Source organism: Galeopterus variegatus, unplaced genomic scaffold, assembly GCF_000696425.1.
Source record: "Galeopterus variegatus unplaced genomic scaffold, G_variegatus-3.0.2 Scaffold2033, whole genome shotgun sequence".
In the NCBI taxonomy this organism is placed as follows: Eukaryota; Metazoa; Chordata; class Mammalia; order Dermoptera; family Cynocephalidae; genus Galeopterus; species Galeopterus variegatus.
This window is the reverse complement of record NW_007728144.1, coordinates 222,756-246,073: the sequence shown is the minus strand read 5'-3', so window position 1 is coordinate 246,073 and position 23,318 is coordinate 222,756. Positions and strand designations below refer to the sequence as shown.

The 23,318-nt window shown below is 38.5% G+C and overlaps 1 protein-coding gene across 1 annotated transcript in view; it reads left to right on the top strand.

Moving 5' to 3' along the window:
• Positions 1–23,318, top strand: part of PARN (poly(A)-specific ribonuclease) — a 142,835-nt gene that overhangs the window by 24,424 nt on the left and 95,093 nt on the right. The window contains exons 7-10 of the mRNA XM_008580142.1: positions 6,535–6,577; positions 7,604–7,679; positions 9,865–9,975; positions 10,698–10,767. Coding sequence (XP_008578364.1) covers positions 6,535–6,577; positions 7,604–7,679; positions 9,865–9,975; positions 10,698–10,767 — 300 coding nt within the window. The remainder of the gene's footprint in view (positions 1–6,534; positions 6,578–7,603; positions 7,680–9,864; positions 9,976–10,697; positions 10,768–23,318) is intronic.

Below are 23,318 nucleotides of genomic sequence, written 5' to 3'. Positions count from 1 at the left end.
GCTAGTACTTCCAACACTATGTTGAATAGGAGTGGTGAGAGTGGGCATCCTTGTCTAGTTCCTGTTCTTAAAGGAAAAGCTTTCAGCTTTTCCCCATTCAGGATGATATTGGAAGTGGGTTTGTCGTATATGGCTTTAATTATGTTGAGGTACTTTCCATCTATACCTAACTTATAGAGGGTCTTTGTCATGAATGAGTGCTGAATTTAGTTTTGTTCTAATTTTACACTTACAGAAAAGTTATAAAAATAGTGCAGAGTTTCTGTGTATCTCTCACCTAGCTACCCCTAATGTTAACATCTTACATAACCGTTGTATAGTTATCAGAGCCCAGAAATTAACATTGGTACATTATTGAGAACTAAACTAAACACCGTATTTGAAGTCCACTACGTTTTCCACTAAGTACTTTTTCTGTTCACGATTCTCTACAGGATCCTACATTGCATTTAGTTGTAACTTCTCCTTAGTCTCCTGCACACTTTAACCGTCTGGCTTTGTCTTTCTTAACCTTGATATTTTTGATGAGTATCAATTGTTGTTTTGTCAACTTTCCCTCAGTTGGGATTTGTCTCATATTTTCTCATGATTGAGCTGAGGTTAAACGATTTGGGCAAGAATACCACAGAAGTGAGGGTTAAGGAGGTTGACCTTGATCACTTGGTTAAGGTGGTGTCTACTGGATTTGTGTTCTGTGAAGTTACTGTTTTTCCTTTGCAGTTAATAATTATCTTGGGGAAGATAGTTGAGACTATGAAAATCCTGTTTTTCCTCAAACTTTTATCCACTAATATTAGCATCTATCAGTGGATCTTGCCTGCAGCAATTATTACTGTGGTATTCTAATGGTGAATTTGTACTTCCCTCTTTCTTTCTACACTTGTTCTTAGAATTCTTCCGTACAGAAGAGGGAATTCTTTTCCCTATTTATTTATTTATTTTTGGCAGCTGGCTGGCCTTGGTATTTCCCTGCTTATTTATTCATTATTTATGTATATGGATATGGACTCAGGGATATTTATTTTGTTCTACAGTTTTTAATCTAGTATTTTTATTATTTATTTTGTTGCTCAAATTGTACCATCTCTGCCCATTGGAGCTTCTGTGGTTTGGCTCCTGTGTCCTTTGAACAAGCCCCCATCCTTTTTTGAGTACTTCCCACTTTCTGGCATCACAAAATGTTCTAGGCTCATGTTGTATGTTCCCTGGCTCAGCTGTGGAATCAATTACTTCTCCAAGGAATCCTGGTTCCTTTTATTTTTTATTTTTTTGGCAGCTGGCCAGTATGGGGATCCCAACCCTTGCTTGACCTTGGTGTTGTAACACCAAGCTCTAACCAGCTGAGCTAACTGGCTGGCCCTTGTTCCTTTTGTTGGGGAATGGTGTTTAGAAACCAAGATTTGGCCCTAGGTTACTACCATGATGTCATTTCTTCTAGGCCCTCTCACTGGACAAAGCTAAGAATGATATATCTGTATACCCATGCATTTGCACACATAGCTGTATTTGTGTCTGTGTGTGTCTGTGTATGGATATAGTCATGCCTTTTACAGATATGTCAGATTCCAGTTTAATACCACAGGGTTTATTTTTAGCTTATCTCTTTTCTTAATTGTAACTTTTTTCACCAACAGTGAGAAACCCAGTTCTTATTCTCTATATTATATATGTTTGTTTAAATCTGATATACACATAGTTTCAGAACTACTAACCCATACCTTGTGAGAAGTACAATTTTGACTAGATTATAGCATTTATGTGTAGTTCTTTTTGTCTTTAGCCTCACAGTATCTAGTCAAGATGCTATTTTCTTTTTTTTTTTTTCCGTGTCCGGCAACGGATCGCAACCCTCAGTGTTGCCCCCGTACCGGACCGGGGACCGGCGACGGGATCGCAAGCCTCGGCGTTGCTCCCACGCCTCGCTCAGCCAGTGAGCTCGTATAACTTCGTATAATGTATGCTATACGAAGTTATTACGCATATTACCCCATCTCTTGCAATGATTCTGGGAGCATGATGCTTTCTTCATCCATTTAATTACAAGAAAATCTTCATTTCTATTTTGAACCTGATTTCTTTTTTTTTGATTAAAAAATGATCAAAAATACTTCTGTCTAGGCATTATAGTCTGATTATATTACTTTTAATTTACACCTTGGGATGATTAACATTTGAAATAAATTAATAGAATCAACATAACAGATGTGCTGGGGCACATCTGTACCAGAGGGTATATCAATTAACCAGAGTGATATCAGAAATAAGCTTTCATTGGTGAAATAAATGGTGTTCAAAAAAATAATTGGAACTCACTGTCCTTGTTTTTATGAGACTCACTCTTGTTGTATGAATGAGGTATAAGAAACTGGCAAGCTGAGCATTCAAAGACATTCTGAGCAGTGTTCAGACTCTAAATCCTACCAGTCCTGTGTTCTCCCTACTTCCCAGAAGGCACTATCTCTGGACATAATTTCTGCTTCTGGTTAAGGTGTGGGTCTTCCACTAAACCTATTAAAAACAGGACAAGTGCAATTTTGTCAGAATTTAGTCTAAGATTTACTTTTATAAAAAATTATATAGTACATATTAGTGAAATTGGGAAAAACCTCTGGATAGCCTAACACTGCAGGTGATTAATAGTTAACAAAAGAACTTGACAATTGTGAACCACCACTAGACTGACTTTGATTAGTTTGTGACATTAGTAGGACTGTTGTGAAGATTGAAAGGTAGTAAATATATATTGCTGATAATGTGGCCTGTCATATACTAAAATTTAATATATTTCAGACATTATTAATTTAATCTAACATTAAAGATGATTGCCACTTAGTAAAAAAACTTTGATATTTATTTATTTTTTAAAAATCACAACAGTCTTGCCATCAAATCAAGCTTTCTAATAATGCATTTTATCACTCAGGGTTATTGTGGTAAACAGGATTTCACCAGATGGTTCAGATGAAGAGAGTACTTACAGATTTATGGGCAGATTCAGGATAATACAGAAAATGCCCGCACCGGACTGGGACCGGCAACGGGATTGCAACCCTCGGTGTTGCTCCCACGCCTCGCTCAGCAGCAGACCAAAGTAGCAGCTCCTTTCTTGGCTATTTGACCTTTAAAGCAATGAAGTTACCCTTGTTTCGTTGTCTTGATGTGAGTGGTTTGCTCATTTTGTCCTGGGCAGGGCTTCCTAGACCACAGGTGTGGGCTGATAGTTTGGTACTGTTAAAATAAGACATAGCAGGGCCATTGAAAGTAGTACCAACTGAACTGAATTAGGTCCTACAAAGTTCTTGATTACTTCCTGTTAGATTGCTTCCCTTAGATTCTCTGTTGACCTGGGGTAACTCTTTGACCTAGGTTATTTCAGTCTCCAAAAGCACAAGCTTCTTTGGCTCCTTTTCTTGCTCTTCTCCTGCTCCCTAACTGCGTGCGTGCCTCACCTCACTTGCACCCACCCCTCCCATCACTATGCCCTCCACTCTCCTTTATTTTCTCTCTGTATTTTCTATCCTTTAGTGAACTCACCCACTTTTGTAACTTGGCCTTATAGACTCCAACATCGTCATCCCCAGCTGTGGTCTCTCCTCAGATCCAGGTATATATTTTACACTGGGACTCCAGGCATCTCCACCTGGATAGCCTTCATTTGTTTTTTTTTTGTCCTTTTTGAGACCGGCCGCACCGTGCTCAGCCAGTGAGCGCTGTGAGCGAACCGGTCATCCCTATATAGGATCCAAACCCGTGGCGGGAGCGCTACTGCGCTCCCAGCGCCGCACTCTCCCGAGTGCGCCACAGGCTCGGCCCTGGATAGCCTTCAGATTAAGTGTTGTTTAGAATTTGTATGTAGCAAATGAGATCATTAATTTATACTACCTTTTTTCCTTCTTACTGTCTGCAAACCAATCCTTTTTCCTGATTCCATTACTATAAGTGATACCCAGTCACCAACGCTGTTTTTAGTATCAGTTTGGCTCTTGCTCTGTCTCCAGATCCAAGTTACAAAATCCTGACAGTTTTATCATCATGCTCTCTCTCACAACTACGTTCTTTTAATTTCTACTACAAGTAGCCTTATTTCTCACCTGGAGTTTAGCAAACTCCAGGCAGGATTCCCTGCTCCCCTTCAACCTTCAGTTCATCCTTTAATCCAGAGGTTGGCAAATTTTTTCTATAATGGGCCAGATAGTACAACAGTTTTTTTTTAAAATTATTATTTATTTATTTATTTTTAAAAAGATGACCGGTAAGGGGATCTTAACCCTTGACTTGGTGTTGTCAGCACCATGCTCACCCAGTGAGCAACTGGCCATCCCTATATAGGATCCAAACCCGGGGCCTTGGTGTTATCAGCACCACACTCTCCCAAGTGAGCCAGGGGCCGGCCCTAGTACAACAGTTTAGACTTTTCAGGCTATATAGTCTCTGTCACAGCTCTCAACTCTGCTATTGTAGCCACCAAACTGCCATAGCATACATAAACAAATGGGGTGTTGCAATAAAACTTTATGTATAAACTAGGCAGTGGAGGGCCGGCCAATGGCTCACTTGGGAGAGCGTGGTGCTGACAACACCAAGTCAAGGGTTAAGATCCCCTTACCAGTCATTTAAAAAAAAAAAAAAAAAGGCAGTGGGCCAGATTTGGCCTGCAGGCCATTGTTTGCCAATTCCTGCTTTCAACTGCAACCAGATTAGATTAATCTTTTGTTACTTTTAGATTGGAAGGCACCTTCTGATGAAGGTGAGAGTTCAGTCTCATTTGTACATCTGCAAACCTTCAGTTAACTTCATATTTCGTAGGTTACATTATTCCATTAGCATCTTGATATTCTCCTTTGGAAAAGTACAACACAGCCCAGCCAGGAGTACAGTGGATCTGTTGCTTCTTTTGTCCTATTTCTGCAACCTTAAGGTTGTCATCACTTTTCATGACAACCCTACCACCCTCTGGCTTCATAGTTGTGAGTCTCAAAACAAATGTGATAGGTGTGGATTTGCATTTTATAAGTCTAAAGAGCTAATGTTTATTTCAGATCAACCCCTTCTTATTGACCAAGCAGACCAAAGTAGCAGCTCCTTTCTTGGCTATTTGACCTTTAAAGCAATGAAGTTATCAGTAAGGAAAGAGGAAAATGTATTTAATACTATGCTTATTTTTTGAATACCAAACGAGCTTGGCACGTAGGAGGCATTAAATACCGATTTAATGAATGAGTATCTTCCAACTGTGCTAGTTGTGTAATCTTCTGATGTATGGCTCTGTTTACATCAATGACTGCAGAAAATTCTAAAATAATCCCATATTCTTTGTTTTTCTATATAGTTGGCTCTTTATAGCCCACATGTCAGGCTTTCTATGATCTGGCCCAACCTTCCTGGCTACTCTTCTTCTTCCCAGCCAGACTGGCTCATTTCTTCCCTGAGAAGTGTTTTGTGTTTTCCCAGGTCTGTGGTTTTGGTATATAATTTCCTCCAATTGGAATTTTCTCTAGCTTTTCTCAGTGTTTGCTATATACAACTTTACCTTGTCTTTCTAAGGTCCAGCTTATACCTCCTCCATGAAGTTTTTGCTGCTTGCTGCCTTGCCCAAGAGGTGATCTTTCCTTTCTCTGAACATCCATAGAACTTCGTACCTCTATGGTACATAAATTTTGTTTTGTATTATACAGCATAACTCCATTCTCCTTCTAGGTGATTAGCTCCTTGGACAAGGAATGTAGCCTTTTTATTGTCTGTGCCTAAGTGCCTAGCATAGCATATTGTATGTAAGCACTTGATGAATGTTAACTTGAATGAAACTAGTCTTGAATCAAATTCTTTTTTTTTTTTTAAAAGATGACCGGTAAGGGGATCTTAACCCTTGGCTTGGTGTTGATATCGGCACCACACTCTCCCAAGTGAGCCACGGGCTGGCCCCTGTCCCTCTCTCTTTAGTACTTCTGATCTTTGAAATAGAATAGTAAGAAATAAAAACAAAAGCATGAAACTACCAAATGCAGATTTTGACTCTCTGTAAGAATTTATATTGTACAAACCTGGGTAGTAACAGTAGATGGTAACAGTTTGGGAATGTTAGATCTGCAGAAGTATTTGAACCATGTAAAAACACATGAAGGTGTTTGACTTACCCTTGACATTTTTGTAGCTGCACTCTCTGAGGATACACGTGAATCTGGAACTTGTTCTGAGTGCATCAGATTGTGGAATCTTCCACAGCCACTTGAAGTCACTGGTGATGGGACTGACTCTGCAGTCTAAGGTAGAAAGGATGCCCGTGCCAGGTTCAAAATGGCTAATGAGGGCTGGCCAGTTAGCTTAGTTGGTTAGAGTGTGGTGCTGATAAACACCAAAGTCCAGGAGTTCCATCCCTATACTAACTAGCTGCCAAAAAAATAAAAAGGCTAATGTACTTAATTCCTTTGTTCACTTTAAAATATTTGATGTATTAAGTATGCATTTTGTATATTTTAGTATTTCGAGCATTGATATACATTTTGTTTACCTTATTAAAAATTCTTTTGTTTTTAGGCTCTTGGATACTAAATTGATGGCCAGCACACAACCTTTTAAGGTAATATTTAAATTTGAACTACCATTGAGAGGCTATTGTTTGAAATTTTCTGAATTACCATTAAGAACTTTGGAATTGTGGTCTATTTAAATGTCCTTTTGAATACACCAAAAAAAAAAAAAAAGAAAGAAAGACAAAAAACAGAGAGAAAACATTGGAAAAAGACAAGAAATAAATACTTTCAGCCCTCCATATCTGTGGGTTCTGCATCCCTGGCTTCAACCAATTGAGGATTGAAAATATTTGAAGAAGAAAACAAACAAACAAAAACAACGAAGTATAACAGCTATTTATTTACCTAGCAATTACATTGTACTAGGTATTACCAGTAATCTAGAGATGCTGTAAAGTATACTGGAGTATGTGGGTAGGTAATATATTATATGCAAACACTGACATTTCATATCAGGGACTTTAGCATCCACAGATTTTGGTATGGGGTTTGGTGGGGAGAGGGGTCCTGGATCCAATCCCTCAGATTCCAAGGGATGGACTGTATATTAAAAAGTGAGTAATGGTTTTATGTGGGTGGGGGAATTATGTTCTTTTCTCCTTTATTCTTTTTGAATATAAGTTTTTAATATTAAAATATGTAATTTATTTTTGAATAGATTACACATGCACACGGTTTCCATTTTTTGATTTTATTTTCCTTATTTTATATGTTTTGGATGTATTTTCTAATCAAGAAAATTCGGGTAAAGGTATAATCATTTGTTGTTTTATGAGGTGACTTTATAGAAGTGAATGAAATGAATACCAGTAGCTTTCTGGCAAAAGATCTGTAAGTATTTAACACATCTGTGAAAACCTTCTTTCATTTTGTTATACTTAACATACCTCTGTAGAGAAAATTAAATCTGCTGCTTCTCTTTCACATTGAATAAATTATGACTTCTGTGTTTCATTAAAGAACACAAGGGGGCAGTACTAGATGTCTTTTTTTTTGTCCTGATAGTGAATATTTTTGATATATGTTGCACTGAGATGAGGAAGTCTTATAATTCTCTGCTTCCTTGTTTGCAGGATATCATTAACAACACATCCCTTGCAGAATTGGAAAAGCGGTTAAAAGAGACACCTTTCAACCCTCCCAAAGTTGGTAAGAATATTAAACAAACTTGAAAACTCCCAAACTCTTTGTGATAATTATTGATGTATATTATAGAAGAAAGGGGAAATGGCTCTAGAAACCATATTGCACATTTATACATTTTGGCTAACTTGCTCGTGCCCTGTGTTGAATTACTGTTTTGTGAATAAAGATGGTCTTCTAAATTCTGCATCTATTTTATGTTAATAGAGTTGGGTACCAGATTAATTGAGAAGTTTAGCAATTAAATCTTCAAGGTTTTTATTTCCTAATACTTGGAATTGTCCCGAAACTTAATGTGTCTTTTTCTGTGGCATATTGATTAAAGAGACAAAGAGTTGGTGATTAATCACCAGGGGTAGAATGTAAATATATTTTCTGTCTCAGAAAAGCCCAAGAACTGGGTTTACAGAGTTGAGATTAAGGAAAGTCCCCACCCCTGCCACCTTTTGAGCTGGCTTACAGAAACAACAACATTGAGGAAAACCAGAAGTGGGGAGAGTTTTTTTTGTGAGATGGAGGTGTTTTGCCACTTCTGGCCACTACCCAGGTATATGGTGAGCCTTCCAGGTGCTACTTCCTTTGTGTCTGTTAGACTCACAGTGCTGCTGATGCTGTAATTAGCATTCCATTAGCTGTAGCCTGAAAACTTCTATATTTAATAATAGGACTAATGGTTCAGAAATTGATAATGGAAGATATTAAAGCAGCCAAGATTATACTTATTTGCTTTCCTTTCTGGCTAATAGTCCAAAAAAGGAATTAAGAAGAGGGGTGTTGGTGGAGGAAAGAAAACCTAGACCTTTTCTATAATATAATGGAAACAATTGATTTTGGAAATAATGTTTCAGCTGGTGGTAGAGTAGAGGATATTACTTAAGTGGCTACCATGTTAAAAGGCTTTTTTTTTTTAAGCTTCAAGTCTAATATTTAATACAGTGGTTAAAGAATTCTTGCTTAAAGAGCACTGTATTGACATGGAACAGTTAACAGCCTGTTTATTGTTAATTTCCATTCATGCTTTTGATTCTATGTTGTAGTAACCTTCTTGACATTCATTTCCAGAATGATTCTAGGAAATAATTATTTATGGATTATAGTTTTATCCTATTATTTTCATATAAAATTCTGTATTATACAGAATTTAGTTTAAAAAAGGTCACTCAGACTTTATCCTTTTCACATTTGTGTATATCAGTGTCACACACACAAAAATCATGTTATAAAATGATCTTTCCTATGAAGTGGCTTTGTGATCCAAGGGCAGTATTATAGAATTTAGTTTAAAAAAGGTCACTCAGACTTTATCCTTTTCACATTTGTGTATATCAGTGTCACACACAAAAAAATCATGTTATAAAATGATCTTTCCTATGAAGTGGCTTTGTGATCCAAGGGCAGTATTACAAGTTCTGATCTATTTTTGGAGTTTGTTATGCTGTCATCTTTAGATCTCTAAGCTTGGAAACATAGTAGAGGACAGTACTGAATTTGAACTACCAATATTGAATTGGAGGCTTGTTTTTTGGCCAGGTTTACCTGAGGTATTGATAGGTAACACTTACTGATCAGTTACCATGAATCAAGCACTAGGTAAGAGCTTTACTTACATTACTTCTCTCATTTGATACTCACAACACCCTCAGGAGTGTTTGATTATTGTTTCCATTTTACAAAAGTGGAGGCTCAGAGGTAAAGTGACTTGCCCGAGGTTACATAGCAAATAAGTGGTGGAGGAGAGGTTCAGACTCAGTGTGACTCCAGAGTCCATGCTGTTTATCTTTATACTGAGGTATCTGTTGTGTTCTGAGGTCATCATCATATATAAGGGAAGAGTTTCCTTTTCAAGACCTAAAGAAACAATCAGAAGAGGAATAATTGTAATAGAGCGAATTACGGGGAATCATAAATAGCACCTACCAATGTGAGATGTGGAGGCCCATGGCTTAGTCTTTAGTAATGTAATAGGAATTTCTGTAGTCTAGATCAAAGCCCTCATTTTCAGTGACTCTACTATCTTATATTATAAGTTCTTATATGGAGAGTCTTAAGAAATAAGTAGCTTTTTTCCTGCTTATTTAGGATATTTCTGCAGCACATACTAATGCAATTTGGATTTGGTAAGGCAAAGTGCTTACTAGTCTTCATGTTTTGCGATGTCCTGGGGAAAACTTTTTTCAATTTTTCTCTGTAGAAAGTGCAGAAGGTTTTCCAAGTTATGACACAGCTTCTGAACAGCTCCACGAGGCAGGCTATGATGCTTATATCACAGGATTGTGCTTCATCTCCATGGCAAATTACCTAGGTACTCATTATATGTGTTTCTGTGAAACAGACTGTGATCTAGAGTCAATCTTACCTGTCTTTCTGTCTTAGTCAGCTCCGGCTGCTGTAACAAATTACCATAGACGAGGGGGCTTAAACGACAGACATTTATTTCTCATAGTTCTGGAACCTGGGAATTCTAAGATCAAGGAGCTGGCAGATTCGGTCTCTCGTGAGAGCCTATTTCACGTTTGCAGACAGCTGACTTCTCTTTGTGTCCTCCCGTGGTGGAAAGCAGAGAGGGAAGAAGCTTTTGTGTCTCTTTTTATAAGAGCACTAATTCTTATGTCTCTTTTTGTAAGAGCTCCTCCCTCATGAGCTAATCACCTCCCAAAGGTCTCACCTCCAAATACCGTCAATTTGGGGCTTCAACATATGAGTTTTGGGGGATCACAAACATTCAGTCTATACCACTACCATTTTCCTGGGATCCACTCACCCAGTTAGAAGTGGGAGGGTTGCAGGTTAAAAAAAAAAAAAAAAAAAAAAGGGGGGGGGTTTTGAGGTAGGAGTTGGAAGAGATGAGGGAGGGGGAATAGGCAGAGAGGACCCTCTGACACTTAACCTGCAGTGTAGTACTTGGCACATAAGAACACTTTTACCCTTATTGAACCATACTGTCAATTTAAATATGTTTTCATCTGACCTTTTGGGCTTTGTCTACTTGACTATGTCTAATACCCTGCTTCTTTTCTTCATTAGGTTCTTTTCTCAGTCCTCCAAAAATTCATGTGTCTGCCAGATCAAAACTCATTGAACCTTTTTTTAACAAGTAAGTAATCAGAGCATCCCAATCCCCAAGTTCTCTCGCTGTGGAAGAGCCTAGTATATTGGGATATCAAGCTGGGATGACTGGGAGCTGTAGTGCATTTTTAGATAAAATATTTCTTAGCTCTAGTGACTCAGATGTTTTTGAAAATAGAAACTGACCTTTTGGGAAATAATTTAGTAAGTGTAAGGAAAAGCACTGGTATCTAAATTACCTGCAAGGGAGATGTGTGTGTAGTTAGACCTAACCCCTAACAAACTCTACATGTGAAATTATTATTTATGCTTGCATTATTATCTGATTAAATAATATTGTTTCTAAGAAGATGTTGATTATACAAATGACTTTTAAGATTGTCTGTGAAGGTTTGATTGTCACTGTATCCTGAGCCCTTATCTGAATGCATCCAGTGAAGAAAAGGCTTGCTCACGTACCTTCACTGTTGGAAGAAGTCTGATTTAGGGAGAAGTCTTAAGTTCAGAGCATTTTTAAAGAATCTCAAGATTAGTACTTCAAAGTGTGGTTTGTGCTTACTTGGCAAAGTTGAGACTAAAGTTAGGGATGTGATCTTCAAGGAGAGCACAGCTGGGCTCTATGTCAGAGCCCTAAACTTTCATCTTTACCCCAGCTCTCTTAACAGGGTTTGTTCTAGGAGAATCTGGGAGAGCCAGGCAGAACAAGGCAGCCCACAACCAGATTAAGAATACTGTCTCCTTAAGTTGTCTGTATACATGCTAGTATCACAGTGCGTGTACTTGGGTAGCATGCTGCAGAGTCAGATGTTGATTCCAAACATCTGGATTCCTACAGGTTCTGAATTCGTGAATTTTATCATATTATGGCTTCTTCTTTTTTTTTAATCTTTGATCTTCTTTTCCATGGAAGTTCAGAGGTGAATGTGTATGACTTTCTAAGTGGACTGGGTAATAGTGTGGTGTATATTAGAAATGAAGTTTTCTGCATGGAAAATTAATCCTGCTAACCACTGAGTCCTTGCTGTCTATCCAGTTCCTTCAGGGTAAAAAGGATTTTCATAGCTCTTAACTCTTATTTTAGGGTCATTGTTTATCTTGGTAAATCTTTGGAAAGGTAGCTTATGCCATAGACCATGGAACCCACAGGTGACACTGAGTATGGTTCGCATCATGGCTATTCCTTACATTTTTATGTATATGGCGTTAAATTGATTGTTCTACAATATTTTTCAACTGAGAGATGTTTATTCATTTGTAAATATTTAAAACAATGATCTTGCTTCTCCAGTAAAATCAACTTCTTATAAAATCAGCTGCTGGATACATTCTAGGTTAGATATAGGCTGCATCTAGTTTATCAGACATATATGTGACCAGCATGCAGAGCAATCAAAATATACTTTGATTAAAAAGCTTAGCTAAGGGCTGGCCCCGTGGTGCATTCGGGAGAGTGCGGCGCTGGGAGCGCAGCGTCGCTCCCTCCACGGGTTCGGATCCTATATAGGAATGGCCGGTGCACTCACTGGCTGAGTGCAGTGCGGGCGACGCCAGGCCAAGGGTTGCGATTCCCTTACCAGTTACGAAAAAGACACACACACACACACAAAAAAGAAAAAGCTTAGCTAAGACTTTCTGTATTTTCAGATTAACCTAATATTGTTAATATGGTGCAAGACCTATTATTCATAAGAACTAGACAGTAAATATATAGCTTCATTTTAAATTTCTGCCCATTCAGAATTTTTTTTTGCTGAAACCTAGATGCATACCAAAAATAGTTCGAATAAAGGTAGAATTCAGAAATCCTCCTGTGACGGTGCACTAAAAATTCCTGCCTGACTTGAATTTTTGATCTGTTTTTCCCCATCTATAAAGGAAGAATGTTTCCTTCTTTTGAAGGCAGAAAATTTCAGCAGGATTTGAAATGTGAAATAAAAACATTTTATTATTCTGTATTGGAATAACTTGGTCAAGTGCGGTCATTCATTCTTAACCCACTTAGAAATTGGGAAAGGCATTTGCTTCTTTTGACATCTCTTAATACGTTAGTATTGATCTTATTCTTAGTTGCACGTGTGATTTATGACATTAAACTCTGATTTTTGTCATTTTTCAGGATTACTCTTGTAGAAAAACATTCTATAGTTGCCCCCAACATTACCTTAAGCTGATGATTTCAGAAAAATATGGAAGTTTTTCTGAAGGTTAATGTATTTTGACACCAGGCTTTTCTAAATTTAAGCTTTACCAAACATGCATAGTCCTAACATAAATTTGGATGAACATCAAACTGCCAACACATGCGAATGATATTTTGTTCTGCTCTCACCAGATTTATGTTGAAAAAGTAGACCTTGAGGGGAAATAATCTCCAACTATTTCTGCATTATTCTAAACTAACATTTAGCAGTATCAGTTATGCCTTTTTGGGAAGCTTCATTGAGTCAGCTATTGAGAAAATCCCTAGACAGCTGGTGTTTGAACAGTGTGCAAATATCAGATGTAATATAAAGTGTTTTCTAAGCTAAGCTTGTCTAGAAGAATGTCCCATGAGGATTTTGCATGGTGTCTTTTACATGGTCTAGGCACCATTCATATGCCTCCTTGCTTTGCTGGAATCAGGATGAAAGTCATAAGAGAGGTTAGCCATGGAAATCAGGATGAGACCACTGCTAATGATAGGCTGCGTGAAATGTACTCTTTATTTATGTTAGAGGCTCTCTGGTTAGGAAATGATTTACCTTCTTTTATAACCTTGGTCGGTTTTAATCAATGCATGCAAAACCAGTCTTAGAGAAGATCCTTTGGTCAAATTCTTTTAGTCTGGAAAGAGCTAAAAATATTCTCTGCTTTTGCTTTTATTGTACCACAGATAGCACAAAATCAGAGTTTTTGCCTTATGTCTTATTATGTCATCTGTTTCTCAAGACACCTTGAACTCTCTTGTAGATAACTTTTATGAAGGTTTTTTGGGGAAGATTGTTTTCCATTTACCACAGTTCTTAGAAGGAGGAAGGAAATGAGCAAGTCTCTTATTCTAACTATTATCTGTAAGTAATGGAGTTTAAAGGGAAGAGGTATGTGCCTTCAGTTTACTGTACAGGATTGCTGCCTTGTTCTTTATGCAAGTGTTCTGAATCGGAACAGAATTCTGCTGGAAATCTAGATCTTCCTGGGATGACAGTGCTTTATGTTTGTTTCTAAGCTACTGAAGAGGAGACAAGCCATAACAAGGAGTGACATGCTCTTAGACAAATTGTTTCCTCCTCTGTAAAATGGGGGTAAAACTATTTGCCTTCCGTGGAGGTTATAAGGATTGTATGAGATGCGAAAAAACTTTGATATTTCCTAGAACTTAATACGTACCCAGTATATATTATTTTCCTTTCTTTAAAATAAGGGATTGGTGGGATTGGGGAGATGTTGGTCAAAAGATACAGAATTTCAGTTAAGAGGAATAAATTTGAGAGATCTATTGTGCAACATGGTGACTATAGTTAATTACAATGTAATGTATTATAGAAAATTGCTGAGAGTAGATTTTAAGTGTTCTTACCACAAAAAAGTATGTGAGTTAATGCATTTGTTAATTAGCTCATTGTAGCCGTTCCACAGTATACATATATTTCAAAACATCATGTTGTACCACATAAATATATACAATTTTTATTTGTTAATTTAAAAATAATGAAAAAAATATATGTGAGGATCTAACATAACTAGCAGATTTAATGAAAGTAGATGTAGCGGAATGTGTTTTATATTTTTAGTTTAATGATAAAGAAGAAAGTTTGTTATCATGTGATGTGGACATAAAATTGGAGTACAGTGACAGCAAATGTGAAAGCTTTTGCTTGTACCTACCCTTTAGTGCTTCACATGAAAAATCAGATGATTGTGTCAGAATGGCACATAATGGGTGCAAGATTGCTTTGATTTAGAGCATTCAAAAAAGTTTGTTATTTAAATAAATATAATGCAGCCGTTTATGTAAGGTTGTATAGGTATATGTATATATCAGCTATAAGTACAGAGGGGAGAGGAGCCTTTACAGTGCCTGAAATAAAGCATGCTAATGTTTTCTCCCTTTTTCTCCATGGAAAGCAATCGTGTGCTGGCAGCAAATTGGGTTTTTCTTATACTGTGCATGTGCTTGATATTTAACATCAGAGAGATTTTAAAGTGAAGGATTACAAGAAAAGAAGATAATAAAGATCAGAGCTATACCTCTTTTCTTCCCAGCCCTCTCACTGGTGATAGAGCAACTCTTATTTACTGTTCACTACCGTAACTGCCGTTCTTTCCAGCAGCACGGTATGCAAGGTCACTAGTGGGTTGTTAATGGCCCCCACGTGTCCAGAAGTGCAGACTCCAGACTCAGCTTTTATCTCCAGACAGTATTGCCTAATCACCTGCAGGGAAGCCCTCACTTAACCTTCTCCTGTCCTGCGTGTCCCTCCCTCATAAAGAGGAATGGGATAAATTAAGTCTGTTTTGAGTGCTGCAGTAATCCCACCTCCCCACTCCATGTGACTTCCAACTTCCCAACATAAACATGAATTGTAACACAGTTTGTACTGTTGGTAGGCACATAGCTGTTAGTGTCATAACACTCCACAGGATTGGTTTCCATTTGAATTTAAAATTTAAAAAGCTATTTGATTGATTCCTTCAGTAGAATTGCTTCACGTCAGGATATCATGTAGTGTGGTATAGTACAGTTGAATCCCATCTCCACTCATTACCTGTGTGATCTTGAGCAATTTACTTACCCTCTGTGTGCCACAGCTTCCTTATCTGTAAATAGAGAATATTAGTACCTGTTTGATAGGGTTGTTGTAAAGGCAAAATGAGAGAATGTATGTAAAATGCACAGTGCCTGGCACATCATGGGCCTCAGTCAACTTGTCACTGCTGTCACTGCTGTGATGATGTTTACACTGAGGCAACTTCTCTGACCAGACGCTGGGAGCAAAAGGGGGACTCTTTTGTTTTCGTAGAAGATGCAATTTAACCATACCTTCTGCCCTGTGTATACCCTTTAAATAAGACTCTATATTGAATTATGAGCCTTGACCAGAAAGGGAGGAGGGCCAAAAAAACCATGTTTGTAGCTAAATGATATTCAGGAAGTTTAGAATGTGTTCTTTTTTGTTTGTTTTTTGTTTTCCCCTTTGAGGCATATGGTTTTTTTCTTAGTCTTCGTGCTGTGTAGCAATTTTCAGATTGTTATTGGGAGAAGGAAGTAAAGAAATAGCACTTACTAAGTGACTTATTACAAGCTGTTTCTTTCCTTTTTAACCTGCTTTATTGAGATATAAATTCACATACCATAGATTCACCCATTTAAATTGTACAATGGTTTTGGATATATTACATTATTAATTATTGTTAATTATTAAATTAATTAAAGTTTTAAAAATTGTGAAATATAACAAATTTTGGCATTTTAGCCATCTTAAGTGTACAATTCAGTGGCATTAATTACATTTACAGTATTGTGCAATGACCACCACTGTCTATTTCTAGAACTTTTTAATCACAGAAACTGTAACCATCCATCAGTAACTCCCCATTTTCCTCCCTCTTCAGCTCCTGGAACCCTCTAATCTATTGTCTCTGTGACCTCTCCTTTAGTGAGCTGTTTCTTTTTGAGCAACTGCGTCAGTGAGATTTTCATCTATCAAACTATTAATATTTTGGAAACACCTGGAGTATTTTTCTTCTGTAATTGTATTGCTGTAATTTTACTGAAATGTAGGTCGCTTCTTGGGCACATAAACTTTGAGATGTGTAGACGTGTACTATACTTGTGCAACTGCCTCAACTGAGGTTGGCTTATAAGTGAGGCAGCGTGGGTGTGAAGAAAAGAGCAGAGGCTTCAGGGTGGATCAGCTCGGTCCAAATCACACTACTTGGGCAGGACATTTGTCCTTTCTGAAGTTCGGTTCCACATCTGTGAAATGGAGATAATGAAGGTCCACCTCATCAGGTAAGCAGCAGATTAGGCTGCTTAGCACAGGATGTGGCCATGTGGTAGGTGTGCAGACAGTGTAGTTGTGACTTATCCCACTCACAGTGAACTTCAAGAAAATAATGTGAATCTGGTTTTTCCTTTTGTTATGGGCAGTGATAGAGAAACAAAGCAGGTGGCATGTACTTAGTGGGTGGCAGCCTCTCTGTGCTGATAGGAGCAAAGAGGCACCATACCTGATGCCAGTAAAATCTTTTTTATAGAGAATGGCATCTTAGAAATCCTCTTAAGGAAACACTTCATAACTGTCTTTGTGTCTTAATTTTAAAGGTCTTGCTGCAAAGTTGGGTTGGGAATGAGAAGGAAATATCTGCTGTGTGTGTTAGTCACACTCGTGCGCAGTGAGCCTTGTGATGCTGCTGAGGCTGTGTGATTTGTGAGGCTGTGGAGTGAAGCAGACAGCTTCCTCCATTTGTCACCTGTGTTGTTTACATTCCTTTCCCCAGAAGCCCTGGTGATGCCAGAACCAAGGTCAGGGTAGGCAGGGTGAAGACAAAGTAATAGCTGTGGTGATTGTAGGACCCTTCCTTTCTATTGCCTGGTTTTCTCAAGAACTTGGTAGTAGTTATCCTTCAATTTTATATTAATGGTGCTTGAATAAAGGAGTTACACTAATCTTTTTAAGTATGATGTCTTTTACGCCTTAGCTTTTACCAAAAATTGATCTTGAACCCAGGATACGGAGCATAATTCATCATAAACTGGCTACACGTGGACTGTGGTGCTGTTGTGGATATTACTTTTTAATTATAAGCCTAGGAAATAAGCCTTTTAATAAAAATGGAGTCCATTTGCAGCCTTTTCCAGACTGTGCAAATTTTGGAGTTAGATGCCACGGAGGAGTGAAATCATAGCACTACAAATGCTTAAAGTAGCTTCCTGGATTCCAGAAGGCTTGAAGCCAATTTTTCCCTAGTTCACAAATGTATTTTTCCCTAGTACTCAAGATATATTTTATTCTCATATACCTCAACCAACCCCCCCACCTCTTTTTTTTTGCCTCAGAGTCATGTTCATTTATTTTATTGATTCCCCAAATATGTAGGATAAAAAGAATCTTCAAGAATTGACTTTGATTCATTACCCTGGGAGTTCTTTTGTGCACTGAGTTTTGTAAAAGTAAATGACAGGTGAGTCTAGGGCACATGAAATTATTCTTAAACTTTTAAACTGGTTTTTTTTTTTTGTCTTTTTTCATGTCCAGCAACGGATCGCAACCCTCAGTGTTGCGCCCGTACCGGACTGGAACCGGCAACGGGATCGCAACCCTCAGTGCTGCGCCCGCACCTCTCTCAGCCAGTGAGCGGGAACCGGTCTGTATGTGGGATCCAAACCCTCAGCGGGAGCGCCGCCGCACTCCCAAGCGGCGCACTGTAGCAGTGCGCCACCGGGCCGGCCCTAAACTGGTTTTTTAAGACTGGTATCTATTGCTTGTTTCCATGACTTCTTCAGGGAAGGGAGTGCTGCCTCAAGTTGATATTGCCTGGTCTAATTTCTGCCTTGTGATCTTGATTGCCAAAAGGTTTGGCAGGTAAGCCACTTCTGTGGCTTCATCAAAAGGCTGCTTTTTAAAGAAACATAAAGGCACCCACCCAGCAGTCTCTGCTTGGCATGCCAGCCCTGTGAGCACAACAGGGCTGTCCTCATGCTGAGCTGTTCTGTTCTAGTCTTGTATTTGTTTTGGTTACTTTTGTTTTCATTTATTTGTTTGTTTTGGCAGTGAGCCAGTAGTAGGATCCCAACCCTTGACCTTGGTGTAATCAATGCTGCACTCTAACCAACTGAGCTAACCAGCTGGCTGGCTGCACTGGTTACTTTAAAGGATATTTCCCTCTGGATTAATAACTTGTTTATCATTACAATAAAGTAATTTGCTGAGGTAAAAAGCAATCAATCAACTTCTGGGTGTATTTAAGCAGCGTGCCTCCTCCTCCATAATAGAGTATTGTGTTAGTGTCCTGTGGCCACCATAACAAATCACTGCAAGCTTCATGGCTTAAAATAACCGAGATTTATTGTCTCACAATCCTGGAGGCCAGAAGTTCCAATTCAAGTTATCAGCAGAGCTGAGCTCCCTCCAGTGGCTCTAGGGAAGAATCTGTTCCTTACCTCCTCTAGCTTCTGGCGGCTACTGGCATTCCTTGACTTGTGGCAGCATCATTCCAGTCTCTGCCTCCATGGTCACATTGCCTCCTCCTCCTCTCTTTTGTGTCCTATCTTTCTCTGCCTGTCACTTATAAGGTCACTTGTGATGGCATCTGGGGGGCTCTTGCATAATCCAGGATAATCTCATCTCAAAGTCCTTAATTTAACAACATCTACTAAGACCCCATTTCCAAATAAGGCAACATTCACAAGTTCTCGGGATTAGAATGTGGTCATATCTTTTCTGAGGCCACCATTCAGCCCACTACAGGCATGTTAGTAGTAAAGTTAGCATTCTTAGGTATTCCTGGCCTTGCGTTAGTCTTGGCTAGGAGCAAATGGGCAGTAGTTATTTCCAAGACTAGTTATCATTTACTTTGTATTGCTCAAGAATTAGTTTGTATTGTTCACATTGTTAGTAATGTGCTCTAAGAAATTTAGACTAGCTACCAAATACCTTATTCATTGAATACCTTCCACTATGCAGAGTATGTCATTTGCATTGACTAATTTCTGAGAGCAACCCTCACAGATAGAGGATAATGTCCCCATTTTAAAGCAGAGACATCTGCCTAGGGCCTCAGTAGTGGCAGAGTCAGGTGGCCAGATCTGTTCTTGACCAAGAATGGTTTCTTTCTCCACAGCATGTAGTCTCAAAAAAAGACAGTGCTATAGTTGGTTGCGTATTTTCTTAAGAGACATTATCTTTGAAGGAAGATTTCTTTCTCTCTCAGTGTTTTTGGCCTGAACAGTGATTCTAAAAGATGTTGACTTTGCCCATTGGATTGTGTGAGCTAGTTTTCTCTGACATTTTATAATCTGTTGTTTTACTGGCCTGCAGACATTGCCTTTGCATAATGCTTAGTTTAACATTTTTATTTGATGTAATTTGATATGGTTCATTTGATGGAGACTGTTCACATGAGCTGCTGGTTTTCTTTTTCTCCCTTTTTTTTTTCTGTGTTTCTAGTGTTGTATCTGTTTAAGAAAGTACATGAGTTGGCTTCAGGACAAATGTGTGGTAACGCTCTATTTGTCAAAACAGCAAGTGGCTAGATTGAAAATTGTATCCCCCCACCTGAGTGAGATTAAAATAACTGATGCCCCGGTAACTCCCTACTAGCCAGTGGTTGCCCTTATATTACACAGGAGCTTCAGTGAGCAAAATAAATGAGTTTATTTTTTTGAGAGATGTCTGCATGCTTCCTACCCTGGATGATAAAATTAGTTTTTTATAGCACATAAATATGTATAATGATGAACCCTTGCATACAAGGTGCTTATGAAGTGTTTTTACTGCTGTGCCCTGAAGGAAATACCGAGACCATTTGTAAGTACAGTAGAGCTGGTAGTCGTGAAAAGTTTCAGTTCTCCATTGGAAGGCTGGGTACTTGGGGTGAGCTACAAATTAATGCACGGCTCAGATTGTGTTGAAATTAGATTTTACTCAACATTTCTGTATCCCACTGTTTAGTGGTTTGAGAGGGATGCAATTTTATTTGGAAATCTCTTTTTTGAGAAAAAGTGGAGGTGTAGTCTTGATGGAAGCAGAAAGCAGATAAACAAATGTAAATTTTTACAGGGGGAGTGAAATACTGAGTTCTTAGGAGGAAAAATAGAGTTTGGGGGCTGGAGGTTTTTCCTTTTGCTAGGGAGGGAGAACAAAATAAACACTGTTCTTCCTTATTGAGACATGTCACAACATTAGAAGTCTTTCTAGATCATTCAAGCCTTTGTTTACATGTATAAATCTTACATTACATAAAATAAGCCCCTGTATTCAGATACCCCTTAGGTCTCTCACCATCACGTGAAGCTATAATTTAATCAGCGCTTAGAATGTTACAAAAAAAAGTTTCTGGGATCTTTACTTGGATCCTTGAGCTATTACTTCACTTGTATACACTAGGGCATGGCTAGTGATTCAGGATGAAAATCCTTGTCCCCAGCTGCTCCTGTTAGGACACCAGGCTCACCGTTTCACATGGAGGCTTTGGAAACAGCTCAGGTTAAAAGCCAGATAGGAGAGGGGTACCCAGCAGAGAGAAGGTGGGCCCACTTGTGTAGGGCTGGAAGTGGGAAGCTTTGGGTCTGAGTCCTATCTTAGACCCAAACTGAACTTGGAAAAACCTGCTTCATCATTCCTCACATAATGGGAGCCATAATTCCTTGCCTGTCCTCCAGACATCAGAGGATCAGATGAGGCTGAATGGGCAATGGTAAATATTGTTATGTATTTTAGTCAGGAAATTTGGACTTTGAAAAAAATTTTTTTTTCTGATTAAAACACAAAAAATCCACTCAATTCCTCAGCCGAAAAGAAAAAAAACTGTCATTTTAGTAAGTTTCCTGCTGGACTGTTTTCTGTATCTACTTCATTTACTAACTGAGATCAGTGTTGCTCATTTACTGATTGAGATTATACTAGTTATATAATTTCATTACTTTAAAAAAATAAGGAATTTTTGAAAGGCATTAAAGCTAGTGGTCGGCCTCGTGTCGCCAGTCTTCAGTGGTCTCCCGGTGGCTCTGTCAGGGTTTCCTCACAGCCTTTCCTCTGTGGTTGGGCCTCTTGTCAGTGTCCACTTCCACTATACCACCCTCCCTCCAGCACTGGGCATGACTGTTTTTTGCTAACTACTTATAAAAGAGGCCATTAGCGTACCTTTGCTTCAGAAGCAAAATTAAATATTTTCTTTCATTTTGGAATATAGTCGCTGATTTCATACATTGATTTGGTAATGCAGAATTTAAAGAACTTTAATGATCTTTTCAGTTCCCAGAGGTTTGAGCCTCCGTGCAAAGTATTCTTGACTCACCTTCAGGTCTTCTTGCATACATTTTTTAATACTTGCGTCTGCATTTGTCCTTTTTGTTTTCTTGAGCATAGTTGCATAAAATGGGTTAATATTAGCGTTGTTTTGCAATCTTTTTTGTATTCACTGGACAACTAGGGAATGGTTCAGATAAGCCATAGTCCAAGGCAAGTTATTGTGTCATCAAAGAGTAACCTTTGATCTTAGAGTACTTCTTAGAGCAGCCTAGGATGTTTTGTGGTTGCCAGAATCTGTGTTTGAAGCTTGTTGGTAAGGTTGGAGAATTTCAGTAAAGTTAGAGTTGTCTGATTCTTTGTATTGTGTGTGTTACTCCTTCAAGTGTTTGCCAGTCCTTGGTGCTGTGTTAGTGAATTAGTGGTTAAAGCTTACTTTGTGGCTAATTCACAGAAGCAGGTTGGAATTTTGATAATGAGTTGCCAGGAGAGTAGTTTGAGCAATCTTTTTTTTTTAATTCCTTAAAAATGAACACAACAGCTGTCAGCAATAATTTCCCCCAATTTATCTCTTGCAGGAACCTAGTTGTTTCCTACAAATTTGACCTCCTGGTTTCAGGGAGTGGTAGAAGCCTATGTTATTGCTTCCTGATTTTGAGGTAGTCCTTGGTATTTGTTTTAATAGTTCTGTGTTTTTTTTTAAGTCAGAATCATTTAATATAAACAAATCATTAAGATTGATACTTTTTGGAGAAGTTGGCCTAGTCGTTATTTTCCAGCTGATTACTGAATCATCTATAGTGGTAATTAACAACACAACATTGAACATACTGTTTTCCTGTTAACTCAGTAATTCTCAGTCTAGGCTTTCCGAGTCTGTAGGTCTTAGATGGGGCCTGGGAATTTGCATTTCTAACAAGTTCCCAGGTGATGCTGATGCACCTGGTGGGGAACTACATTTTGATAAGTGCTCTAGGTGTTAATGCTGCTGAGAAGTTCTATATCTGAAATGAAATTCTCCAGTGACCAGCAAGCCTGCTTAGATAGTCTAAGACACAGTGTCATATTGCCCTGGTCACAAAAAAGTTTAGAGGGTAGCTTTTGTGAGTGCCATACAACATATGGGTAACAGAGTTGGGGTACCTATTTGGAGATAAAGGCAATGTGTAGCCTATGCTACACAATGTAGTCTGTGCTGTGTAGCCTGTTAAGAGACTGAGCTAGGGTTACCCAGTGTACTGAGCAAAAGACCCGGGAGCATGTTGTGCTTTACTTTTGAATCTTTCCAGACTTGTTCGAAAGCCAGGATAACCAGCATCCCCAATCGTATACTCTTAAAACATTAAAGAAATGACAAATTCCACAAAAGCTAAAATTTGGTTTTTGGCATCTAGAATATGAACTTGAGTTACACAGTTTCATAGGATAGAATTCTGGTGTAAAATTGGCCTTTGTAGCAAATGGGAATTTTAATTTTAGCCTTTGATAGTTAATGTCAATCCTTTAGAGAATAAATGGGAAAATAATATTTTATCAGAAAGCTTTCAGGAATGGGCCGGCCCGGTTCCACACTGCTATAGTGCGCCGCTTGGGAAGCGCGGTGGCGCTCCCACCGAGGGTTCAGATCCCA